Source organism: Bactrocera dorsalis, chromosome 2, assembly GCF_023373825.1.
Source record: "Bactrocera dorsalis isolate Fly_Bdor chromosome 2, ASM2337382v1, whole genome shotgun sequence".
NCBI classification, from domain to species: Eukaryota; Metazoa; Arthropoda; class Insecta; order Diptera; family Tephritidae; genus Bactrocera; species Bactrocera dorsalis.
Genome location: NC_064304.1, coordinates 104936808 through 104960181, shown reverse-complemented (window position 1 = coordinate 104960181; position 23374 = coordinate 104936808). Strand labels below are relative to the sequence as shown.

Sequence of the window (23374 nt, the reverse complement as noted above, 5' to 3'; positions counted from 1 at the left end):
AAAATTGCATTTAATGGAAAATAACTGCTGCCAGCTAAAATTTATACATTTGCTCGCTAACGGTTATTTTGCAAATATTTTAAAATTAGTTGGAAAACTCCAGAAATGCTAACGTTTTACGGTGAATCGGATATACGTGAATTTTTAAATGAGATCAACTCATTTTCATGGTAAAATTGAAAACGAATGACTGAATAATGTTATTAATCGGAGAAATGCGATATTTTAAGTAAATAAATTGAAGCTCCGAGAATTTGTATCAAAGTTTAATATAATTGATAACAGTAAAGCCTTTTCCGTTGAATATAAACCTTTGACCGGTTATATTTGCAGATGTAGCTGTACATATACTATTTGCTACAAGAAATGCATGCGCTGAATAATCGCTTCCAAGGCGTCAAGCCGCTTTGCATGGTCCCAAATAATCGTTTAGCGGTGTTAAATCGCACGATCTTGGAGGCCACGACAATGGCTCAAGACACGAGATAATGTGCCCACCAAAAGTTTTCTTCAATAAATTGATTGTTTTGCTGGCACTATGGCACGTAGCGCTGTCTTAGTGGAACCAAAGGTCGTCCGCATCAACATCCTCCAATTCATGCAGCAAAAGCTTGTTATTCATGGCTCTAAGGTGTTTCCCATAGAATATAGCATTATGGCCGGATGTAATGTCCTATAATATTTGACTTTCTCATATCTTTTCCATCAAATAAGAGTTTCGCATGTATGAAAAAAGGTTAAACTATCTATAACAAGTAAGGAAAAGCTAAGTTCGGGTATAATCGATTATTTCATATTCTTGCAACTTGCTAGGACCAAAGCCTTCAGGTACATAAGCCTTGTTAGTTATATGGGGTCTAAGGCGAGTTTTCATCCCATTTTGAACATTCTAAACACAAATGTGCATCGTTAGAAGAAAAAATATTTTCGCTGTAGCAACGTCCGTTGTGCTTAACGTGGGTACTTGCTGACGACAGCTTTATCGGCGCTCAAAAGCACAGCGGATCAAATCAATCCTTGATCAGCGCTGAAACCTATCTAAAACCTCTGCCGTACCATGGGTCTCGCACCCGGTTGCAACGCAACTCCATATTCAACTGAAAAAGTGTCAGTTCCTCTCGCATTCGGGTTTTCACCACAAGCAACACGACATTCCCTGAGGGGCCAGTCCGCAGCAGCAGCGAACTTCGAGGGCTTCTGCATCCCGTAGGACCTAAAATTAAGACTCTGGTCAGACCCGTAGCTTCCATACTGCTCAGGACCATTCACACAAGAAGTTCCTCTTATCTTTGCGATTCCTTGTGCCAAATTAATGTTTTACGTCAATAAATTTTTTCGATTAATGGCGTTTTGTGGGCGTGGTTGTGACCCAATCACGAGCTCAGTATTTTTTTGCCAAGCAACGCGCATACCACGTAGCGTCAAGATATCTTAATTTTAACACAAGTCGCTTTACGAACGGAGGCACAGATTGACAGATGTTCACCCGGATTTCAACTCGTCAATCCTGATAATTTATATTATATATGTATAATCCTATATTTACCACGATAAGCTTTAAGTGATAAATACAACCCTTAGGAGATCAAAACTATTATACTCAATAGCAACATTTTGCAAGAATATAAAAGTAAGGACAAGTCTATGCTGAATTTGAGCGTAACTGCGTCTCGACACTGGTCATTTAATTATAACAGGAAAAAGTTTGGATAGGCGTTGACAAAAAGTTTATTGTTTAGAATTTAAGGTAGTCTCATCGAATATAAAAATATGCCTCATACATAGTAATGGGAAGCGTGACATACAGGGGTATACAATTGGAATATGTTAAAAGAAAGTCTAGCGATTGGCGTTAAAAGTTCAACTTTGGAACCGAGCTCCTTGAGCTTTTGCTGGGTCATTATTGAGGTGTGTGGGCTGCTGATCTTCTAATAGAATACTATTCCTCTCTCATTGGATAACGCTGTCCGCGAATAGGCGATTGTTTCTTTCAGATGGTTCAATTATTGATAGTGAGGTTCGAGTTAAGAGTTTTGTGGAAAACCCCAGACAAGGAAGCAGCAGCAAGTCACTTCAGAGATGTGGCTAGCGACAGTTTTCAGGTGGCTGTTATAGACTCTACTTCACAAAGCATCATGCAGTAAAGATGGGTAGAGATCGACGTCAGCTTGTCGAGTACATAAATTAAGCTATGTACTTGACTATCCGCCAGGTCTACATCCGGAGTTTAGTTCCACCCTTAGGCGCTGCAGGGTCATCAACCTCCTTGAATTTTCGGATAGGAAGTGTCGTTAAAACTAGCTATGCATTCGTAGGCCGAAAATTAAAGCTTCTACCCGCCAGGGATATCCAAAAGAGATCTCGTGGGCGCATTTGGCTGCTCCCTCTTGAGTAGCCAGGCGAAAAGCTCCTGCGGTGCATTAAGCTACAAAATGAGGGCATGCTTCGTACAAGAAGAAACCCACCAAAGTTAGCAAAAATATATTTATGACCATATGTGAGGAGTCGGTAGGAACACTATTGAAAGCTGTTAATAAAACCAGCTTATGTATCCGCGAGACTAGGATGAAGTTATTCCAAAGCGGCTGACGAAGACGACACAGACGCCATCTAGCTGCTAACGATGTGGGAATAAGAAAACAACAAGTTGCCACAGAAACTTAGATGTTATGTAAAAGGCGTAACTAATATTAAGCGGATCTTGGTTTCGAATAAAGTAAAAATTGGGTTTTTAATCACTCGGATGCACATCGAAAAGTTATGGCATTTTTGATATTCAAATTATTAACTAATTTCTGTTATCTAAACTTACAGTTGTGTCTACATCTTCCGATGAACAATCCGTATTGTGAATCCCTTTATCGGAATTTGATTACAGAGCTCTGAAACTTTTAATTTTTTTTATAAGAAGTAAAGCAATTCTACCTTAATTACTTATAAATAAATTAACAACAAACACACAAATTTTATATATTATCGCCCTTTGTATTTTAGCGTCTATACCATACGTATATAAATATTGGGTTAGTAAAGAACAAATTGCTTAATTTTCATTGTCACATCAAGCGAAAACGTTAAGGTAGAACATAACCAAAATGGATGCCAGAGATTTAGGAGGCGCGTCGCTGCTTTATTCCCATGACGACGAGCCGCGTATTGCTGACTTATTCGCCGCACAAGTAAACTTCTTCAAAGCCACTGGACAAATTCCATTCAATGTAGGCTGTGGACTGGGCTATATCTACTGCTGCTTCTTCATTACGCAATCCGTCCACATGGCTGTGCTTTTCATGAAGACCTCCTACGATATGTTACTCAGCGGCAAACTAGAAGAGATCACCGACGCACTCACCATGACCATCATATTTTGGTTTAGCGTTTATGCAGCTTCCTATTGGTTGCTGCGTTGGCAACGTCTGTTGGATTTTTTGCAACGCATCAATCAATATTATTGGCATCACTCGTTGCCTGGCTTGAGCTTTGTTAGCGCGCATCGCACTTTTATTTTGGCTAAGCGTATGACTATTACGTGGACGCTAACCTGCATAGCCGGTACGGTGCTGTATGGTTTAGCTCCACTGGTCATGGGTGTGCGTACACTACCACTGAAGTGCTGGTATCCCTTTGATCCGTTGGTAGGTAACTTTTTTGGAATATATTTTCAGTTCTTTGTTATGTACAGCTTTGGTTATACTTATTTGTTTACAGCAACCTTATGTCTACGAGCTGGTGTATGCTTTACAATTTACGGCTCAGATAATAATGGGTGCCACTTTCGGCAATGGCTCCGCTTTGTACGTTTCCTTGGTTATACTCATGTGTGGACAGTTCGATGTGCTTTACTGCAGTTTGAAGAACTTGAGTTACTATGGTCGTTTGCGCGCCCGCTGTGATGTGGATAAATTGCGGTAGGTTAAATATTTATGCTTTTAAGATCACTTTCAGCGTTATCTATGTAAATTGATTTGCCTCAATTAAATTAAATTTGTCATTATTTGGTAAGCAATGCTAATGGCCAGACGGGCTTAGGAGTCACACTCGATATCATGCTCGACCTGTTAATAATCTCGAGCTAGAAGTATACTGTCAATGCGGTTGAAAAAGGGAGGCTCATGTGAAAGTAAATACAACGTTTTAATACTCCAGTAGAAAAGAATGAACGAATGGATCTGTGATTACTTGTAAGGGGTGAAATAGGAACAGTAGCGGACTGGTTCTGTAGAACTCCATACGTGGAAGGTAGCTTCGAACTAAATGAAAGCAGTATAGTTTTCGGGCCTAATTGTAGTCATAACAAAAAGTATAAAGTAAACTTCTACTTCCTTCTAACTAGGTCTCTTTCCCTAAGGTTATGCAAGTAAGCGATAAGCAGACTCTCAGTAGGTAACACGGTTAATGTCATCTGGCTCCCCAGTCATATAAGAATATAAGGGAATGAAAAAGCAGATGAGCTAGCCCTCTCGAGAGCAGCAGTTGGCACAAATCCTCTAAGCTGCCCCATGCCATTCAGCTTCTTAAAGAGTGGTTTGAAGCTATGGATCCTATTGGAATACCTCAGATCTTGGAACACAAGTAACACAGGGCATAACATAGTTACTTTGGGGTAGTGTTGATAGTGGACAGACAAAAAAATCATCTTTTGTAATATTGAAGAACGTTTCATTGGTTATACTACTACTTTAAAGATGCCACCTTCAGAAAATGGAAAAATAATACTTTTCGTCAAAGAAAACGGTTTTTCATTAGAAGTAGGTTTAAGTTAACAGAAACCGTTTCAAGCATTCTGATTTTTAGCTTATCTGGTTTAAAAGATTGCATCTTAAATCCATACGAGTGTTGGGAGGCGCAATGGACCTTTACCAAAACCGTTCTACTTTTTAATTTTTTAGTTTTTGAAGACGGATCTTCTTCCTGTCTCTTCGGTATTTTTAAATATTCGTATGGTTGTAAAATCTATTATATTTATTAATTTTTAAAAATTGTAGTAAATTCTTACACTCCTTCGCTCTAGCAATGAACAAGCCGCCCTGCCAAAACTTTCCGACGACGAACTGAATCAGTATATGTATTGCGAAGAACACTTAACCAACCTCTCGACACTTCAACATTTATACATCCAAAAGCCGGCAGTGATGTTACCGGAAGCCCTGCATTTGGCTGTAGTGCAGTGTGTGCAATTGCATCGTTTTATCCTGGATGTCTGCAAGGAGATGGAGGAACTTTTTAATCCTTTTTGCCTTGTTAAATCGATACAAGTAACTTTGCAGCTTTGTTTATTGGTCTTCGTTGGCGTTGCGGTGAGTTGTTGTTGCTGTCGAAGGATTGTTATTGTTTACCACCAACGCCATCGTTAAATTTGATTTTCAATTTCTTCACTTTCGATTTTGAACTCTCCGCTTCAGGGCGAACGTTCGATAGTGCGCATTTTGAATTTGGCCCAATATGTGACTCTGACATTTATCGAGTTGTTGATGTTCACTTACTTTGGTGAGTTGTTGCGCGGGCATAGTGTGCGCTGTGGTGAGGCGTTTTGGCGTTCGCAGTGGTGGACCCACACCGCTGCCATACGTCAGGATATACTCATTTTATTGGCGAATAGTAAGCGTGCAGTTCGTCTGACGGCGGGTAAATTTTATGCTATGGATGTGGAGAGACTGCGCTCGGTAAGTGTTGGAAAAGTGATTTTTCCACTGAAGTTTACAGTTAAGTTGCGTTAGAGCGAATAAAATGTATAATTTTGTTTTCGACTTTTCAGGTGGTCACTCAAGCATTTTCATTTTTGACACTGCTACAGAAGTTAGCGGCTAAAAATCCGAAGTGAACAATGTAGATGTAGTTGACTCAATAAATATTGTGTATGTGTTTGGAAATAAATAGTAAAAAAACTTGAAGTTTCAAGATTGAATCTCATTGCCTCAATGAGTTAGAGTCAGTTCGATAGAATGAAGTCTTTCAAAGATTCTCTTATACTTCGCGTTATGGGTCGTAGATACAATGACTGTTGGACATATTATATCTTGAAAATAGGGTCTTCTTCACTGAGGTCTTGGACCGTATTTCGACATAGTGATGCCTTGTGGAGAATGGAGTCATGTGTAGAGGTTCATGCAAGTGAGAAGAGTTCTCTGAGTGCCATTTTTGGAAAAGGTCAGAAATTATCATTTTATATATGGTCCAAGCAGCTCATGAATTCCGGTCTTACACCAAGTATCCTCTGGGTAGCCAAAGATCATCCGTTTGAAGGCGAGCTAAAGTGTGATAGACGAAAGAAGTACTAAAACAAGTAGGTCCTTGTGGCATTTACTACAGTGACCATAGAAAGGAGTTCAAATTCGGTGTAGGATTCATGGTGGGAGAGAGACTCCGTCGCCGAGTCCCGGAGAATGAACGTCTAGCCCTAATCCTCATCGAAGCAAAGTTCTTCAACGAAAGAGAAGGATGATGTGACCAAAGATGCACCTATAAGACCTGCCCCTCCAACGATCTCAAGATCGTGCTTGGGGAATTTAACGCCAGGGTGGGCAAAAGGGATATATTTGGCACAGCGGTTGGCAAGTTCAGCAAGCTCCTTACGTACAGCTGCAACCGAAACCGATGGTTTTCGGAAATTGCAAAAGAACAGCTGCTTCGATGAGGATTGCCGTGTGAATTCATGTTTAGTCGACGACTACTAAACCATGCAGAAATTTTTTCGGATTGGTTTCAAGGTGGCATCCGACAGTTTAGATTTCAGATAAGAATAACCTACACTACGTTTTTCAAGAGTTACCAGTTATTGGTATATCGACTATTCTTTAGAAGTGCTCGTGAGAAAAGTTCTCCGGGGGAGTTTGGTCCCCTACAAGTTTCCGAAGAGGAATATCAGATTCGGTGGAATAATGAGCTGGTGAAGTTTTTTGAAGATATGTACATACATACTCGTAGTGTGATGCATAATAATACATCGACTGCACTGGCTTGGCCATGTTATTGTGGTAGGAAACATTACAGGTCGCAGAATGTACGATTTGGTGCCCCCAGGTGGCCGGCGAAAATGGTCGACCCAAACTTTAAATCTACAACTGGCGATTGGGGATATCTTATCGATGCCGCCAAGTTCGAGAGCCGGTTGTAGATAAAGTACTTAAAAGAGCTCCCTCGTAGGCTTGCATTTCAGGCAGCAGTCAGAAAATTACACACGGAAACACAGAACGCCTTAATTTTTCGAACTCAAACGAACAAAAGACGATTAGAAAGAAGCAACAAATGAAGGAAAACCGAATTAAGGGAAAACTTTGAATTTTTCGTAGTAAATATTTAAAAATAAGTTTATGCTGAATCTGAGCGTGATTGCGCCTAAGCGTCAGACACTTAATTTTAATAGGAAAAGTTTTGAGAGGCGTTGACAAAAAGTTGGATGTTTAGAATTTGTTGTAGTCATCTTGAATAAACATATGACTTTATACATAGTAATGCGAAGCGGGCTAAACAGGGGTATACAATTGGAATGAGTTAAAAGAAAGTATAGCGCTTGGCTTTCACAGTCGACTCTACAACTTTTGATGGAATGTATAGTATTAATCAATATATAAACATGATATACGTCCACAATTTTCCGACATTAAAAAGCCCGGCTTGTGATCATATGCGAGAATTCGATAGAGACTCTATTGAAAGCTAAAAATAAAATCAGCTTCGGTATCCGCAAGACTAGGCGACAAAGCGGCTGTCAAAGTCTAAATAGAAGAGGCCGACGACGCCATCCAGCAGCTGATTATGAGGCTATAAGAGAAAAACAAGTTGCCTCGGAAACCTTAACAATCCGTATTGTGAGCCCCTTTATCGCAAATTGATTACAGAGCTTTGAAGTTTTTAATTTCTTTATAAGAAGTAAAGTAATTCTACCTAAATTACTTATAAATAATTTAACGACAATTTATTATCTCTCTTTTTATATCTGCTGCTACCCCATATAAATATTGGGCTAGTTAAGAGTTAAGGGTTTAGTTTATATTCTCACGTCAGGCGAAAACGTTTTTAAAGCAAAACATAACCAAAATGGACGCCAGAGATTTAGGAGGAACGTCGTTACTTTATTCCCCTGAGGACAAGCCGCGTATTGCTGACTTATTCGGCGCACATTTAATCTTCTTCAAAGCCACTGGACAAATCCCATTCAATGTGGGCTATGGGCTGGGCTATATCTACTGCTGCTTCTTTGTTACGCAATCCGTCCACATGGCTGTGCTTTTCTGGAAGACCTCCTACGATATGTTACTCAGCGGCAAACTAGAAGAGATCACCGACGCACTCACCATGACCATCATATTTTCGTTTAGCGTTTATGCGGCCTTCTACTGGTTGCTGCGATTGAAACGTCTATTGGCTTTTTTGCAGCGCATCAATCAATATTATTGGCATCACTCGTTGCCCGGCTTGAGCTTTGTGAGCGCGTATCGCCCTTTTATTTTGGCTAAACGTATTACTATTGTGTGGGTGTTGATCTGTGTGGCCAGTACGGCGCTGTACGGTTTACCTCCACTGATCATGGGTGTGCGGGCGCTACCACTGAAGTGCTGGTATCCCTTTGATCCGTTGGTAGGTGACGTTTTTGGAATATATTTTCAGTTCTTTGTTATGTATAGCTTTGGTTATATTTGTTTACAGCAACCTTATGTCTACGAGCTGGTGTATGCTTTACAATTTACGGCTCAGTTGATAATGGGCGCCACTCTAAGTAATGGCTCCGCTTTGTTCGTTTCGTTGGTTATACTCATGTGTGGACAGTTCGATGTGCTTTACTGCAGTTTGAAGAACTTGAGTTACTATGGTCGTTTGCGCGCCCGCTGTGATGTGGATAAATTGCGGTAGGTAAAATATTTGCGCTTTTAATATTATTTTCAGCGTTATCAAAATTGATTTGCCTTAATTAGATTGAGTATGTCGTTATGTGGTAGACAATGCTACGGCTCCTAATTTTAGGCTATTGGACTGAAACTCAACGTCCCCACGGGATAGTATCATACTCGACCTTGTTAATGAACTCGAGCTAAATAGACAATACGACCGAAAAAGGGAAGTAAACACAAATTTTTAGTTCTCTAATAGGGAAGAATGCACTAATGGCGCCATGTGGGTTTCTATTCTAACCAGCAAATCCATAAACCTTTTATGCAAGCAGACGAAAACTATACTCTTATATCTGTATATCGTCTATATCCATAGCCATATAGAAACTTGAGAGCAGCCGGAGACACTAATCCTCTAAGTCGAATTTACGCAAGAAGCTAGGCCAATATCAGTGTAGAATGCCTGAGTTTATCCTCAGTGAGGCTGATTATATATTTAAACCTGCTGAGGTTGTAACCCCTTATTAGTAACTTGGCGTGTCGCATATCTTGTAGACCCATCGCGATGAAGGTTCAGGTCCTACCATCTTAGTGGATGCTGGGGAGCGGCGAGCTCATTAGCCAGTTCGTTCCCAACTATACATTTGCGACCGGAGGTGAGGAGGACTAGGTTACGTTCCGCTAGGCTCTTAAGACGTTCTCTATACTCCTGCTCCAATAGTGAATTGATCTCATAGAAAAATTTTGCTTTAACTGCCGCTTGACTATCACTAAGTGCGATAGTTGCATTGGAAGTTTGTCTCTATTCACCGACTTATGGCAAAGACTTCTGCCTAAAAAATGCTCAGATAACTTTCCATAGGTATGGTAGAGTTTGGTGCGTGGTCCTGCGACTCCACCTTTTGATCGTACTATCCATTCAGCCTTGCTGCCAAGGGTAACCTTAAACTTCTTTGTGAACTTAACCCTTTTGCTAATGATGTCCCTTGGGAGAAGGGCCATTGGTAATGTACCACTTAATTCTTACATCTGCTGGGATGAGGTTCCAGTACCGCCGTCACACCCTTATGTTGTCGTTTGTAGCAGCCTAAGAGATCACTTGTAGATACATGCGAGTTGCTACAGCTTCGATAGTTGGATTCCTACTCAAATCCGTCAAGCTTTTGGGGACCAGGTCACCGCCATCTCCAGTATTTTTCAGCTAGTCGATTGTTGCTTCCACCATAGAGTGGAATCCAGTGTGAAACCAAGATAATTGACCACCTTGGTTATTTCTACCTCTCTTCCCCTAAGGGTAAGGTTCCTGAGGTCGGGCAGCATTGGATCTTAAATCCATACACGTATTGCGAGGTGCAATGGGATCGCAAAAATGTACCTTTTCGAAAGCCGTTTTACATTTTTATATCTTAGTTCTTGAAAAAATTACCATGGTTTTAAAACCTAATTACTACACGCTGCTCTAAATTCTTCCGCTCTAGCAAAGAACAAGCAGCCCTGCCAAAACCTTCCGACGACGAACTGAATCAGTATATGTATTGCGAAGAACACTTAAGCAACCTATCGACACTTCAACATTTATACACCCAAAAGCCGGCAGCGACGTTACCGGAAGCCCTGCATTTGGCTGTAGTGCAGTGTGTGCAATTGCATCGTTTTATCCTGGACGTCTGCAAGGAGATGGAGGAACTTTTTAATCCTTTTTGCCTTGTTAAATCGATACAAGTTACTTTTCAGCTTTGTTTATTGGTCTTCATTGGCGTTGTGGTGAGTTGTTGTTGAAATATGCTGCCACAGTATTGTTGATCACCAACGCCATCGTTAAATTTGATTTTCCATTTCTTCACTTTCGATTTTGAACTCTCCGCTTCAGGGCGAACGTTCGATAGTGCGCATTTTGAATTTGGTTCAATATGTGACGCTGACATTTATCGAGTTGTTGATATTCACTTACTTTGGTGAGTTGTTGCGTGGACATAGTGTGCGCTGTGGTGAGGCGTTTTGGCGTTCGCAGTGGTGGACCCACACCATAGCCATACGTCAGGATATACTCATTTTATTGGCGAATAGTAAGCGTGCAGTTCGTCTGACGGCGGGTAAATTCTATGCCATGGATGTGGAGAGACTGCGCTCGGTAAGTGTTGGAAAAGTGATTTTACCACTGAAGTTTACAGTTAAGTGGCGTTAGAGCGAAGAATATGCATAATTTTGTTTTTGTTTTTTCAGGTGGTCACTCAAGCATTTTCGTTTTTGACACTGCTACAGAAGTTAGCGGCTAAAAATCCGAAGTGAACAAAGTAGATTTTGATTCAATAAACATTGTGTATGTGGTTGGAAATAAATACTGGAGACCATGTTAGCGTAAGGTTTCAAAATTTAATCTCATTGCTTTAATCTTAAGTTAGAGGTAGTTTAAAAGAATGAAGTGCTTTAAGGATTCTCTCCTACGTTCGTTATGGGTCGTCGAAACAATAAGTATATGAAAAATTACTTTTCGAAACCCGATTTTATTCGCGTGTTTGTAGACCCTTATATTGGTATAGTAATGGCCTGTGACCGTATTGGCCATCTTAGTGGAGACCGCCCGATAGAACTATAGATGCTATAAAGTGCAGAGACATGGACGATAACAACAACTGATGAGTCGACATTACGACATTTCGAGAGAAAGGTTCTGCAGAAGATTTATCGTCCTTTGCACATTGGCAACGGCGAATATGGCAGTCGATGGAACGATGAACTGTACGAGATATACGACGACACTTGGAATCTCCAATTGTCGCCAAATAGCGAAAAGAAGAACGACTGGCGCGCTGTTGGAAACTCGGCTATCACCGCGTAAGCGATGTCTACGCTAATTAAGAAGAGTAAGTAGATAATGAAGCGGAATCCGCAATGACTGAATTTGAGTGAGGCAAAGTACTCGATATAGAGGGAATACTTCCCAACAGCATTGCTGTCAATACAACGGAAATTGTCATCCGACAAACTCTCAGTTCGTATAAACCTTACTTTACTAAAAAAAAAACAAAGTGAGAGATGAGTAATCTTCAGAAGCATTTGAGAGGAAAGTTCTTCGATGGATTTTATAGATCTCTACGCGAGGGCGAAGGAGAGTGTTGGATTCAGTGGTATGAAAAGTTGAATGTACTCCTCGGCGATACAAGGATATAGCGCAGATCGACTGCGCTATTTTGGCATCGTTACTATGGAAGAAAACATGGCAGCTTGCAAAATGTACGATTTGTTGTCCCCAGATCGCCGAAGAAGAAAATTATGTTCCCAGTTAAGATGGAAGGACTAAGTGGATGCAGAGCGGGCGGTACTTGAAATCTACAACTGTCACTATCGTCCGCATTGCAGAGACGACTGCGGACGGCTTATCGATGAAGTACTTATAGGAGCTCTCTCGTACCTTTACAACTCACTTGTAATCAGGAACAACAGAACCTCTTAATTCTTGGAATGTAAACGAACAAAAGACAAATAGAAAGCAGCAAGAAATGAAAGAAAATCGAATTAAGCGAAAACTTGGAGCTTTTCGCCAAACAATTTTCGTTGTAATTTAGTAAAACAAAACACACGAGAACACTTTAAACTCTCTTATCAACGTGATGAGTTTACAAAACACATAAAATGAATAAAGAAAATGTAAAAAAAACACAAAAGCAAAAAGAAATATCTGCACTGAAAGGAAATAGAAACAGATTGTTACAAATTTCTTTGTACGCATTTGGAATAACTGTAAAAGTGTCGTTTGCAAAAGAATACCGAAATTCCGCCTCCCAGTCCATTTGCGCGCCCACCAACAGCTGCGAGCAGAAATGTAATCGAATAAAAGCCATTTAAACAAAGCAAAAAAGGTAGCAACAAAAGATGCAGAAAAAACGACAACAAACGAGCGCGGATTGTGCGTGTGCGGCGGCTGAAGCGTGGGCACAGCACTTGTGACTTACTGGCTGAGTTACTCGCATTCACGTACATTCGGTTTTTGTTGTAGTTGTTAGGCCTGGCGGTCGTAAAAAAAGTTTTCAACTCATTTGTGCTTTTCATTTCACGTTTTTGTAGAAATAAGCGAATAAGTGCGTCGGTTGCTCATAAATTGCAAACGCGTTTTCTTCGTGGCATATGTGCGGTTGTGGTAAAAGTTGTCTAATCTAGAAGTATTGTGAGTAATTTCAGTATGTTATATGTGTGGGTTTTGACTTGACTGAATAGACAAATGCCGACACTTGTGAGTCAATCACAAGACAGACAGACAGGTACAAATTGCAAAACTTCATACTTTGTTGTTGTATGAAATTAATTATGTGGTTGGAGGCTTTGAAGTTTCCACATGTATGTAGATTCACACTGCAATTCTTATGACATGAACATTTTAAACACTAAATCAGCTGATTTAACGGTGACAAGAGCTAACAAAGCTTATGGATGTAAGTAATGATAGAAAGTCTTGAACTAAGACCTACATATGTAACAAATTCATAGGTTTTAAATATTTTTGGTCTTTGATTTCTGTTCATTATTCGAAAAGTTATACCTTTAAAAATAGCATACTAACATTTTAAATCAATACAGATTTATTTTTAGTTACAGCGTCTAAAGTGTAGTCGACCAGTTTTATTCGGTCGAATATTATGCAATAATGAATACTGGGTCTCAGAATGGGTGATGGTGTTGCGAGTAGTACGCTCAGTAGGGCGACACGACTATGTTGACCATAAGTTGAGCGAAGCCTGCGAAACACATTCTTTACAGAACGTGAGATTTCGTAATAAAGTTAAACGATATATAAATGTTGTTCACGCGTAAGTTTTTCCATAATGAAATGCCAAACAATACTGAACAAAAATAACATGATAGCTTGACACGACTCTCAAGTGATCTGTCAAAAAAGGCTATTGAAAAAATACCTCTGCTTGGATCTTCCATTAGAAAGCCTTTACTCAATGCGGACAGACACCACAATGTCTCAAGAATTCTCTCGTAACAAAAAGCCTGAGAATACACATTAGGCTTCTATATGCTTTCATTTAAAATTTAAAATAACTTTATTAAGTTTTTGCAGAAGAAAAAAACGATATAAAATCTTAACTACAGTAAGACCTCGCTTAACGCTATATTCGTAGATCCCTAAAACGAAGGTATTTTAACATATGAATAATGGGATAAAGATAAATATATAGAAATATGGTTAGGTATAAAACTTCTACTTCATTTCGTTGGTACTACAATAGTGGGTTGATTTGGTCGAGAACACAAAACTTCGTCAGTTGGTTCTATCTTCTGAGAGGTAAGTGCAAACAGGTTGCCAGGCACTTGGTTCCTCAATTAAATGCCTGGGTGCTCTTGTTTCCTATGGGAATCGAGTCGAAAAAGCTTTTTGTTGGAGCATTATCTTCTATACGAACGACATGACTAAGTCAGTGCATTCGTTGAATTTTTATGCGCTCGGCTCCAAAGGTCTTGTGTTCTCTTCAATGCTCCAATCTATTTTGTGTTTCTGATTTGCTGCCTTTTTGCCAAGAGTTATGTAGTTTTCGTTTTTCTTTTGCCTTCTTTTAGGATTTTTTGATAAGTGGATAAAGCATTACGACATCTTGCTTTTGAACTCCCTTCTAAATTTGTCCATTATTTCTGTTATATTTTCCAAACGACTTCTTACAATCGCCATCAAATTTTTTCTTTGCTCTACATCGAAATCACGAATTTTAATATTTTTTTTCGTCTTTACTGATTCTTTGAGGGAGACTAGCTGCTGTTTCTTGAATTATTTTTAAACGTCATCCACACTTAACCTATTTTAAGTGGCATGTTTTGCTGATTTCACTATTTCTTCCACTATTGCATCCATATCCAAGTCTTCGCTGTTACTTAAATCCGGTCATATGCTCTTCTGGAGCTCTTTCAAAGGTCTCAGATTATCTTATTTCAAGAAAGGCTTATTTTTACTACAGCACTCATGATATTGTGACTTTTCTAAATTTCTCTTAATTATTGCTTCTCTGCTCCGTGTATTTCTTCAAACATCTGCCTATACCTATCTATAATATAAAATATGTTCTAGTGAATAGAAATCAATAAAAATACTAAATTTCGAATTTTTCGATGATACGTGCTTATCATTTTATCCTGAGTGTCCTCTTTCATTCAGATGGCTTCGCTTCAAATTAGTCAAGACATTTCGCCACTCATAACCTTCATAAAGACGTCAACTGAAATAGAATCTGTGCAGAAGTACTCTCAAAGCTATGTTTCAACAGTTCGTTTTGGACTTCTCTGAAGCAGGGTTATTTGAGGTAAGAGAGCAAGTGAAATTGTGAGTTTAAATCTAATAATTTTTTATTGTTTAATATTTGGGACTAACATCAGAACTTTTTTAAAAAGTAGAATTTCCTTAATAATAAATAAATATTTAGACAATAGACAGCGAGAGAGAGCGAAAGCAGCAAGCAAAATATCACAAGTTAAATTGTTAGTGTCAGCATAAGTGAAACAGAATTTCGATGTGAGCAAATACAAGCCACAAATCTCCAAAAGTAAGCGGAATAAAGTGTAAACAACAATGCTGCACCACAAAAGGCATTAAAACTCTGACGTAAAAAATACACTAATCGCTAACAAAAGCCATGTATGTATATGTGAGTGGTTACTTGTGTGTAATCATGTATTGCATGTGAAAGTGAAATCTCGCCGTTTAACCGCAATCAAGGCAATTACTACGGCAAATTATTTGAGCCACCAAGGTGGGATTAGTGTGGCGTGAGGGAAAACACCCTGTAGGAAATTCATCTGTAGTGAATAAATGTCATTAATGATTTTAACAGAAGAAAGTATGAAAATATATATAGAAGAAATATAAATCAATGATACACTCTGTCCATAGAGCACACTAACCACTGACTTTTTGAGTATGTAATGGCGTCTCAAATTATCGACTTCGCTGTCTCCCCGAAATATGGTTATCTGTCGATTAGATTCCAGCATAGGAAAATTCTCCAAGCTACCTGGCTGCCTACTTGACTATCTCCTGTTCGAAAAGCTACAAAACAGATCGATCATGTTGTGATAGACGGCAGACACGTCTCCAGTGTTTTAGACGTGCGGACGCTCTGAGGTTCTAACATTGACTCGGGCCACTATCTAGTTGCAGCCAAGATACGCACCCGCCTCTGAGCAGCAAAAAACCCACGTCAAAAAACACTAGAAAGATTGGAAGTCGAGAAGTTGAAGTTGCAATTACGACAGACAGCCAAACGATTTTCTACCCAGCTTGCGCTCCTGCTCCCTGAGAGCACTCTTCAGAAACTCGGTAGTTCCGCTTTCTCCAGAATGGATAAGAAAGCGAAGCAAATGGGTCTGGTAGTCATCAAACAAACAGTCGTCGCACTCGCGACTCGGATCACACGTCAATGTTGGCAGTCATAACTTCGAAATCGTAGATAATTTCGTTAATCTTGGAACCAGCATTAACACCAACAACAATGTCTGCCTCGAAATCCAATACAGAATTACTCTTGCCAACAGGCGCTATTTCAGACTGAGGAGGAAATTGAGAAGTAAAGTTATCTCTCGACGAACCAAGACCAATATATAATATGAAACCACTCCAGCTCTGAGGGTATTCCATTAAGTACCCGTCGGGGGTAGCAGAGGAAGAAGAAGAGCTTCGTTGGAAAGACTAGGACGAGAAGGACCTGCCTTCCCTTGGAATCTCCAATTTGACGCCGAACATTGAAAAGGGACGACTGGCATGCTACTGTAAACTCGGCTATAACCGTGTAAGCGGTGTCTAAAGGAGAAGAAGAACGGCGTCTTAATAATGTTTAGTCAGCACTTCAAATACGACACTTTTGTTTAAGAATGGGTACATCAATCAGCTAAAAGTGAGCTTCGTTGCTGAACATAGCTTTCTTGTGACAATCATGGCTACAAGTCTCGTTTTGGGTTCATTCGGCGGATGTGCCTAACCGTGGTTCCGGAGCAAGTCTGTTCGTTATGAAATGGCATACCAAATTAGGTATAAATATAGTAACAGCTGTCAAAAAGACCAACCTTAAGACAAATTTACTTAAACTAAACTTTTTACTAAAGTTTTTGCATTAAAGTTCTACTCAAAATAATATTTTTTTAATTATTACGAGCAATAAAAGTTTTTATTAATATTAAAATTTCCCTTTGATATATACATTTATATTTTCTTTTAACCCCTCAAAATTTTACCATTTTTAGTACAAAAGGACAGCTTGAAACTCCGCAACTAAAATCTCTTTGCGCTTTTGCGGCCGCTAGAGTTATGTGTAACTTTTCCTTCTAAGTAATTTAGTGGTCACTAATTCGAGTTAATGTTAATTATTTAATCAGATTGCTTTAACTACACACAGCACAAATGTGTAGACGATAAATAAGTTCAAGCAATTCTTCCCGGTTTGTATTTGTGGAGTGGCTAACTTTGACTAATTATTCTAACGCCTGCCGCTAACCGTTCTTAATCACATACTTTCCATATACATATGTATATGTATATGTATGTCTAAGGATATATGTTTGCTTTTCATTTTACCCGAACTTTAATACTCCGAATAGGATGAATGGTCAGAGTGACGAGTTGTTTGGCTACAACACTACTTCAACATCAGACTCGTTTGAGTGTCTGGTCAAAGCGAAATCACTGACGATTGTAAAGCTGCTCAGCTGGCCCGAGGGAGCACCCTTTTCCAGCTAACGTCGGTATTGGCCTGGGTTGCATCTCCATTATCGCCTTGTGTTCTAACACTGGAGCAATGGATCTGTGCTTAGACCAGTTTCTGTGCGAATGCGTGGTCCTTCTGGCCTACAGTATCCCGGAAGAAATCTACTGAACTACTAACCTTGAGCAAAATTCATCTTGCCGCAATTGTAGAAGTTCTTACTGGACACTGTCCAATAGTCATTCATGCGGCAAAGCTTAAATGTGGTTTGAAAGAACTAGCAAAATGTTCCCGTAATTTCCAACGGTTAAATTAAAAATATAGTTTCGATAAAACATGCACCTGTGAAGGGTATTATAGCCTCGTTGCAGCCGAAGTCAACGTTTTTCCTCCTTTTGCACTTTTTGTGGTTATTGTTCTTTCACTTGCCTTCACTATCTCTTTTCTTTTATGACGATTTTGTGTTCCATTCCATTAATTTTATGTTTAAGCGCCAATTCTTGGCTAACTTTCTTTGCGTGTGTCACCGGAGATTTATCTCGTGAATTATGTGCCCAAGACATGCCACTTTGTTGCAAAGTGTATTTAATACATATGAAATCAGCACATAACGGTAAACGAAGTTTTCAAAAGTGGTAACTTTTTTCAAAAATTTAGTTATTTGTTGGATTGATGATTGTGTTGCTCTTAGTCATTTAATGTGTTCGTATGTATCGGTGTCGCTATTTCGATTTCGTAAGACTTGGAACAAGCTGGACACTACTCCCGTTTTTTCAGGAAATTTATTTATTTTTTATTCGTATGTTCCGTAAAAGTTGGTTCCTACAATACAGTATTTATTCCCGTTTGCCCAGTAAGAGCAGACATCAAATCCAGTAGTCCGACAACTTAGCATTAATTTTCAATCAATCAGTGTTTAGGTTAAGTCCAATATACTAAATACAGTACATAAAGGGTGATCGCTCCACTTCGATGTTCCCTAAAAAAACACAGAATATTTATTCGAAAGAACTTTCTCTGACATTTGCAGGTATTTTTTGAAGATTATCTCTTTCAAATGTTGGCTGTGGCTACGTCTCAGATGGCCCATCTGTTGAGTCAAATTTACCATGACTCGTTCGAGGATTTTGACTGCTAACTCGCAAATGATATGTGTAATGTTTTGTTCCAAGGCCTGAATTGAAGCGGAATTGTCCGCATAGACTTTAGATTTTACATACGCCACAGGAAAAGTCTAACGGTGTGATATGACAGTATCTTGGTGGCCAATCGATCGACGCAAAACGTGAAATTATCTGTCCACTGAAGTGTTCTCTAAATAAATCCATTGATCGATGCGATGTGTGGGAAAAGGCGCCGTCTTGTTGAAAATAGAATGTCGCCGAGATCATGAGCTTCCATTTCAGGCATCAAATATTCGGTTATCATGGCGCGATAACGGCCGCCATTGACGGTTACCACCATGCGCTCTATCTAAAGGGTCTTTTAAAGTAGACTAATATTTTTTTTTCGTTTAAAAGCTTAGAAAGAAGAAGAACAATGCTTAAGGGGCATCGACTTAATTATGCCATTGTATTTCCGCCCTGGAACCAAACCTTATATCAGCACGTTATCCAAAAATCGTATGCACAAACAAGTTTTCATACAATGCATCGTGTGTATCCTCAATTCGTAATTCGCATTGAAAGCAAAGCGCTGAAGCGGGCCTTGTGTCACGCCGAAGGTGTTAATTTGAAATTCGAAATGAGCAAGAATATTTTCTTCTTATGCGTCCTTGTCATGAGCGGACTAAAAAATATAGCGGGTCTTAGTTTGGCAAAGGAATTACCATGACAAAGAGATAGAAGAGAATCAAATCAGCTTAAGCGTAGCAAAAACGTCAACAAGTTCTAAAGATGAGGTACTGAACAATTTTTTTTTGTAAGGAACTAATGTGTCAAGGACATTTATTTAATGCAGCAATGTCTATCTGAAATGCAATATAAAGTCAAATCTCTTTTTGCAGGCTTTTATCTTGATTCAGATCAGTCAGTTTAAATGACAGCTATATGCTATGGTGGTTTCATCTGAACGATTTGTTCAGAGATTTTAGAGATGGCTGCGATAATAATCTATGCTAAATTTTGTGTAAATACCTTGTCAAAGAAAAGGTTTAGCATGGTAGCTAGCCCTCGCCGTTTGCTAATATGCAAAGGACCATACATCTTCCGCAGAACCTTTTTTTTTTTTGGTGTTAATACTGGTTACAAAATAGGAGATATTTCGTCTTGCGCTTGTTCACTACCAGATCCATTTGCTTCGCTTCCATACCCAGTAGCTGCAGCTCGAACCATTTTCACCAGCAGTAGCTTGAAGAAGTCGCATAATAAACATGCTCTTAAAGTACTTTAAGTGTTTTTGGTTTCCAATTTTCCTAAGCTGCCGCAATGAAGGGCATAATTAAGTTAATAAGTCTCTTAACACTCACAAGTGTGAGCGTGAGCATGAACTTGAATTTCACGTAATAATTTGCAGACATGCGTGTTTATACTAGGGTGATTCATCTAAACTAGTTTCAAATAGAAATTATATTTGCATATCGTAGGGAAATGTTCAGGGTAATCTCAAATGAGTATTTATACCATTAGGAATTGGATAGGCTTGATCTGATATATTGATTCGTGATGATTTGTTGATGTGAGAATACGTTGAATTAACAAAGTTAATGCCAACACGAACTCGTTTGAACATATTGAACCACCTTAATAATGCATGTCTGCAATGCATGACGCTGAGTAATTATAACCGTTAAGCACTTACTTGCACGCGAATAGCATTTTGATGAATTTCTTTGAAAATATACAAATTTGTTGCTAATCTGGGCAGGCAAATGATTTAATTGAAAACAAAAGTAGTGTGTGAAGTAAGAGGAATTTTTATTTAGCATGCTTGGAGTTGAATTTCAACTTTAACAACATATGCATTGAGAAAGTTTTTATGTATGTATATTAACAATGAAATCCTCATATTTTACTTCGGGTTAAATGGCGTGATTTCTAGCTGGTTCACTATTCGTATTTAAAAGTCATTTTTGGATTTTGGTAAAATTGTAGAGTGAATTTCGACATTTTTTTTTGAATTTTGACATTATTTTGGATAATGGAATGATACCTGCCTAACAACTGGGGATAAGGAATGATGATGAACTTCACCTGGTGGTTCAGAGAGGAGATAATAGAGTGAGAAGATTTTAGTCTCGGTGGAATCACAATGAGTCTCGAAACCTGCATAAAAATAATTAAAATTTTTTGTTGTAACCAAGTTTTGTAGAAACACATGGAGCTGTTTCGAATATTAACTAGAGGAATCGTCCACTCTTTATTCGTACCTTTAAAAGATACGTATGCGGAGAGCTGCATTAAAGCAGTCGTACGCAATTGGTGCTTAGTGTTGTAGAGCAACCAAAAGTTTTACATTGTTCGTTGTCATGTTGAAACCAAAAATCGTTATCAAGCTTCAAATGTTCAACACTTTCCTTCACATTTGTTTTGAAAAATATATTAATAAGCATATGAATCCTTGGTTGACTCAATAACAACAAGCTTGCCAACTAATTCTGCCTCCATACATCCCTTGACCTTTAAATCACCTCCTCCTTGATTCACAGTCGTCACAAAATTTTCTTTTTCGAGGGCTGATTCGCTCTTACCCCATACGACCTTTCTTCCTTTGGTACCAAATATAAAATATTTGCTTTTATCTGAGAATAGGACCTTTTCCCAAAATTCTGGAGACTTTTTTATATACTCATTTGCAAAATCTATACGTTTCCTTCTATTGACGCTTGAAATGTATGGCTGTTTTCATGATATATGGTACCTACATTATTATACTCTCGCAACAAAGTTGCTAAAGAGAGTATTATAGTTTTGTTCACATAACGGTTGTTTGTAAGTCCTAAAACTAAAAGAGTCAGATATAGGGTTATATATACCAAAGTGATCAGGGTGACGAGTAGAGTTGAAATCCGGATGTCTGTCTGTCCGTCCGTCCGTCTGTCCGTCCGTCCGTCCGTCCGTGCAAGCTGTAACTTGAGTAAAAATTGAGATATCATGATGAAACTTGGTACACGTATTTCTTGGCTTCATAAGAAGGTTAAGTTCGAAGATGGGCCAAATCGGCCCACTGCCACGCCCACAAAATGGCGGAAACCGAAAACCTATAAAGTGTCATAACTAAGCCATAAATAAAGATATTAAAATGAAATTTGGCACAAAGGATCACATTAGGGAGGGGCATGTTTGGACGTAATTTTTTTGGAAAAGTGGGCGTGGCCCTGCCCCCAAAAAAGTTTTTTGTACATATCTCGGAAACTACTATAGCTATGTCAACCAAACTCTACAGAATCATTTCCTTTAGGCATTTCCATATACAGTTCAAAAATGGAATAAATCGGATAATAACCACGCCTACCTCCCATACAAAGGTTATGTTAAAAATCACTAAAAGTGCGTTAACCGACTAACAAAAAACGTCAGAAACACTAAATTTTACGGAAGAAATGACAGAAAGAAGCTGCACTCAGGCTTTTAATAAAAATTGAAAATGGGCGTGGCGTCGCCCACTTATGGACCAAAAACCATATCTCAGGAACTATTCGACCGATTTCAATGAAATTCGGTATATAATATTTCCTTAACACCCTGATGACATGTACGAAATATGGGTGAAATCGGTTCACAACCACGCCTTCTTCCAATATAACGCTATTTTGAATTCCATCTGATGCCTTCTCTGTATAATATACACATTAGGAACAAATGATGATAGCGGAATAAAACTTTACACATACTTATATATAACTTTTCAAGGTCCCTTATATCGAACACGAAGAACTCAGTGCCTAACCTAACCTAAAAATACGGTAAATCTCTCACAATTTAATTCTAATTAATTTTACAGCAAAATAAAAAAATATGTAAATGACGGATAATGAAATTTCGATTATCACTTTATCATGCGAGAGTATAAAATGTTCGGTGACACCCGAACTTAGCCCTTCCTTACTTGTTTTTCAATATTTTCGTTACGGTATCTTCATGAGTATCTTTATTAAACGATCTTTTGGTATTTTCACTTATTTGAGAGGCGGTTATTTTCTTTTACTGATAGCAAAATTTCACGTCTTTCGCACTCGGTTAACTTGCTAGGTCGGCCAGAACTAAAGAAATCAAGATAAACACCTTTTTTACTCATAATTCACAGAAAAAATATATTATGTTGCCAAATATTTCCCTTCCGCCTTTTTGTCTTTAGAATTTTCTGGCTATGTACAAGTATAAAGCGCTACAGAGCTCGTATCTGGCAATGCTATACATCTTTGAAAGGTCTTGACATAACTTACGATATGCATGATTAGTTCGGATAAAGCATTGAATAAAGAGAAGGAGTGATAAGAGAAGTAATAATAAATATATTATATTTCACAACTGAGCTGGTTGGAACTAGTTATATTTCCTATAATTTAGGACATAACAAAATTAATGCCTCTCTTTCATATAAGTAGTTTTATATAAACCTGTTTCCAGTGAAATTCACTTGCAGCTACTACATTTGCATACGTATTGGTATGCCCACACCGACCTTGCACAATTAAGTTAACATTGACCACTCATGACAACTCTACTTATGTATGCGTTTGAATAGCAGCCAGCAGCGGCAAATTGTGGTAGTACATATGTATGCTCCCACACATTATAAAGAGTGTATATGTATATGCGAGTACATACATATGTAGCTACTAACCTGCTAATGATGCGTTTGTGGAAATAAGTAGGCTATTATTGAATTGGCTTAGGCAATAAATCTAGTTGGTACAAG

The 23374-nt window shown here is 38.7% G+C and overlaps 2 protein-coding genes across 2 annotated transcripts; both read left to right on the top strand.

Annotated features, from left to right (window-relative positions):
- The first annotated feature begins 2372 nt into the window (after positions 1-2372).
- Positions 2373-6023, top strand: LOC125776254 (putative odorant receptor 85e). Its single transcript, XM_049447573.1, has 5 exons — positions 2373-3635; positions 3709-3908; positions 5012-5297; positions 5403-5663; positions 5756-6023. The coding sequence occupies exons 1-5, from the start codon at positions 3096-3098 to the stop codon at positions 5819-5821; spliced, it is 1353 nt and encodes a 450-aa protein (XP_049303530.1). The 5' UTR covers positions 2373-3095; the 3' UTR covers positions 5822-6023.
- Positions 6024-6283: 260 nt separating this feature from the next.
- On the top strand, positions 6284-11117 carry LOC105222497 (putative odorant receptor 85e). The gene is made up of 5 exons (XM_011199846.2): positions 6284-8577; positions 8647-8846; positions 10307-10592; positions 10699-10959; positions 11052-11117. Exons 1-5 carry the CDS (start codon positions 8038-8040, stop codon positions 11115-11117), a joined length of 1353 nt encoding a protein of 450 aa, XP_011198148.2. The 5' UTR covers positions 6284-8037.
- Positions 11118-23374: the final 12257 nt, after the last annotated feature.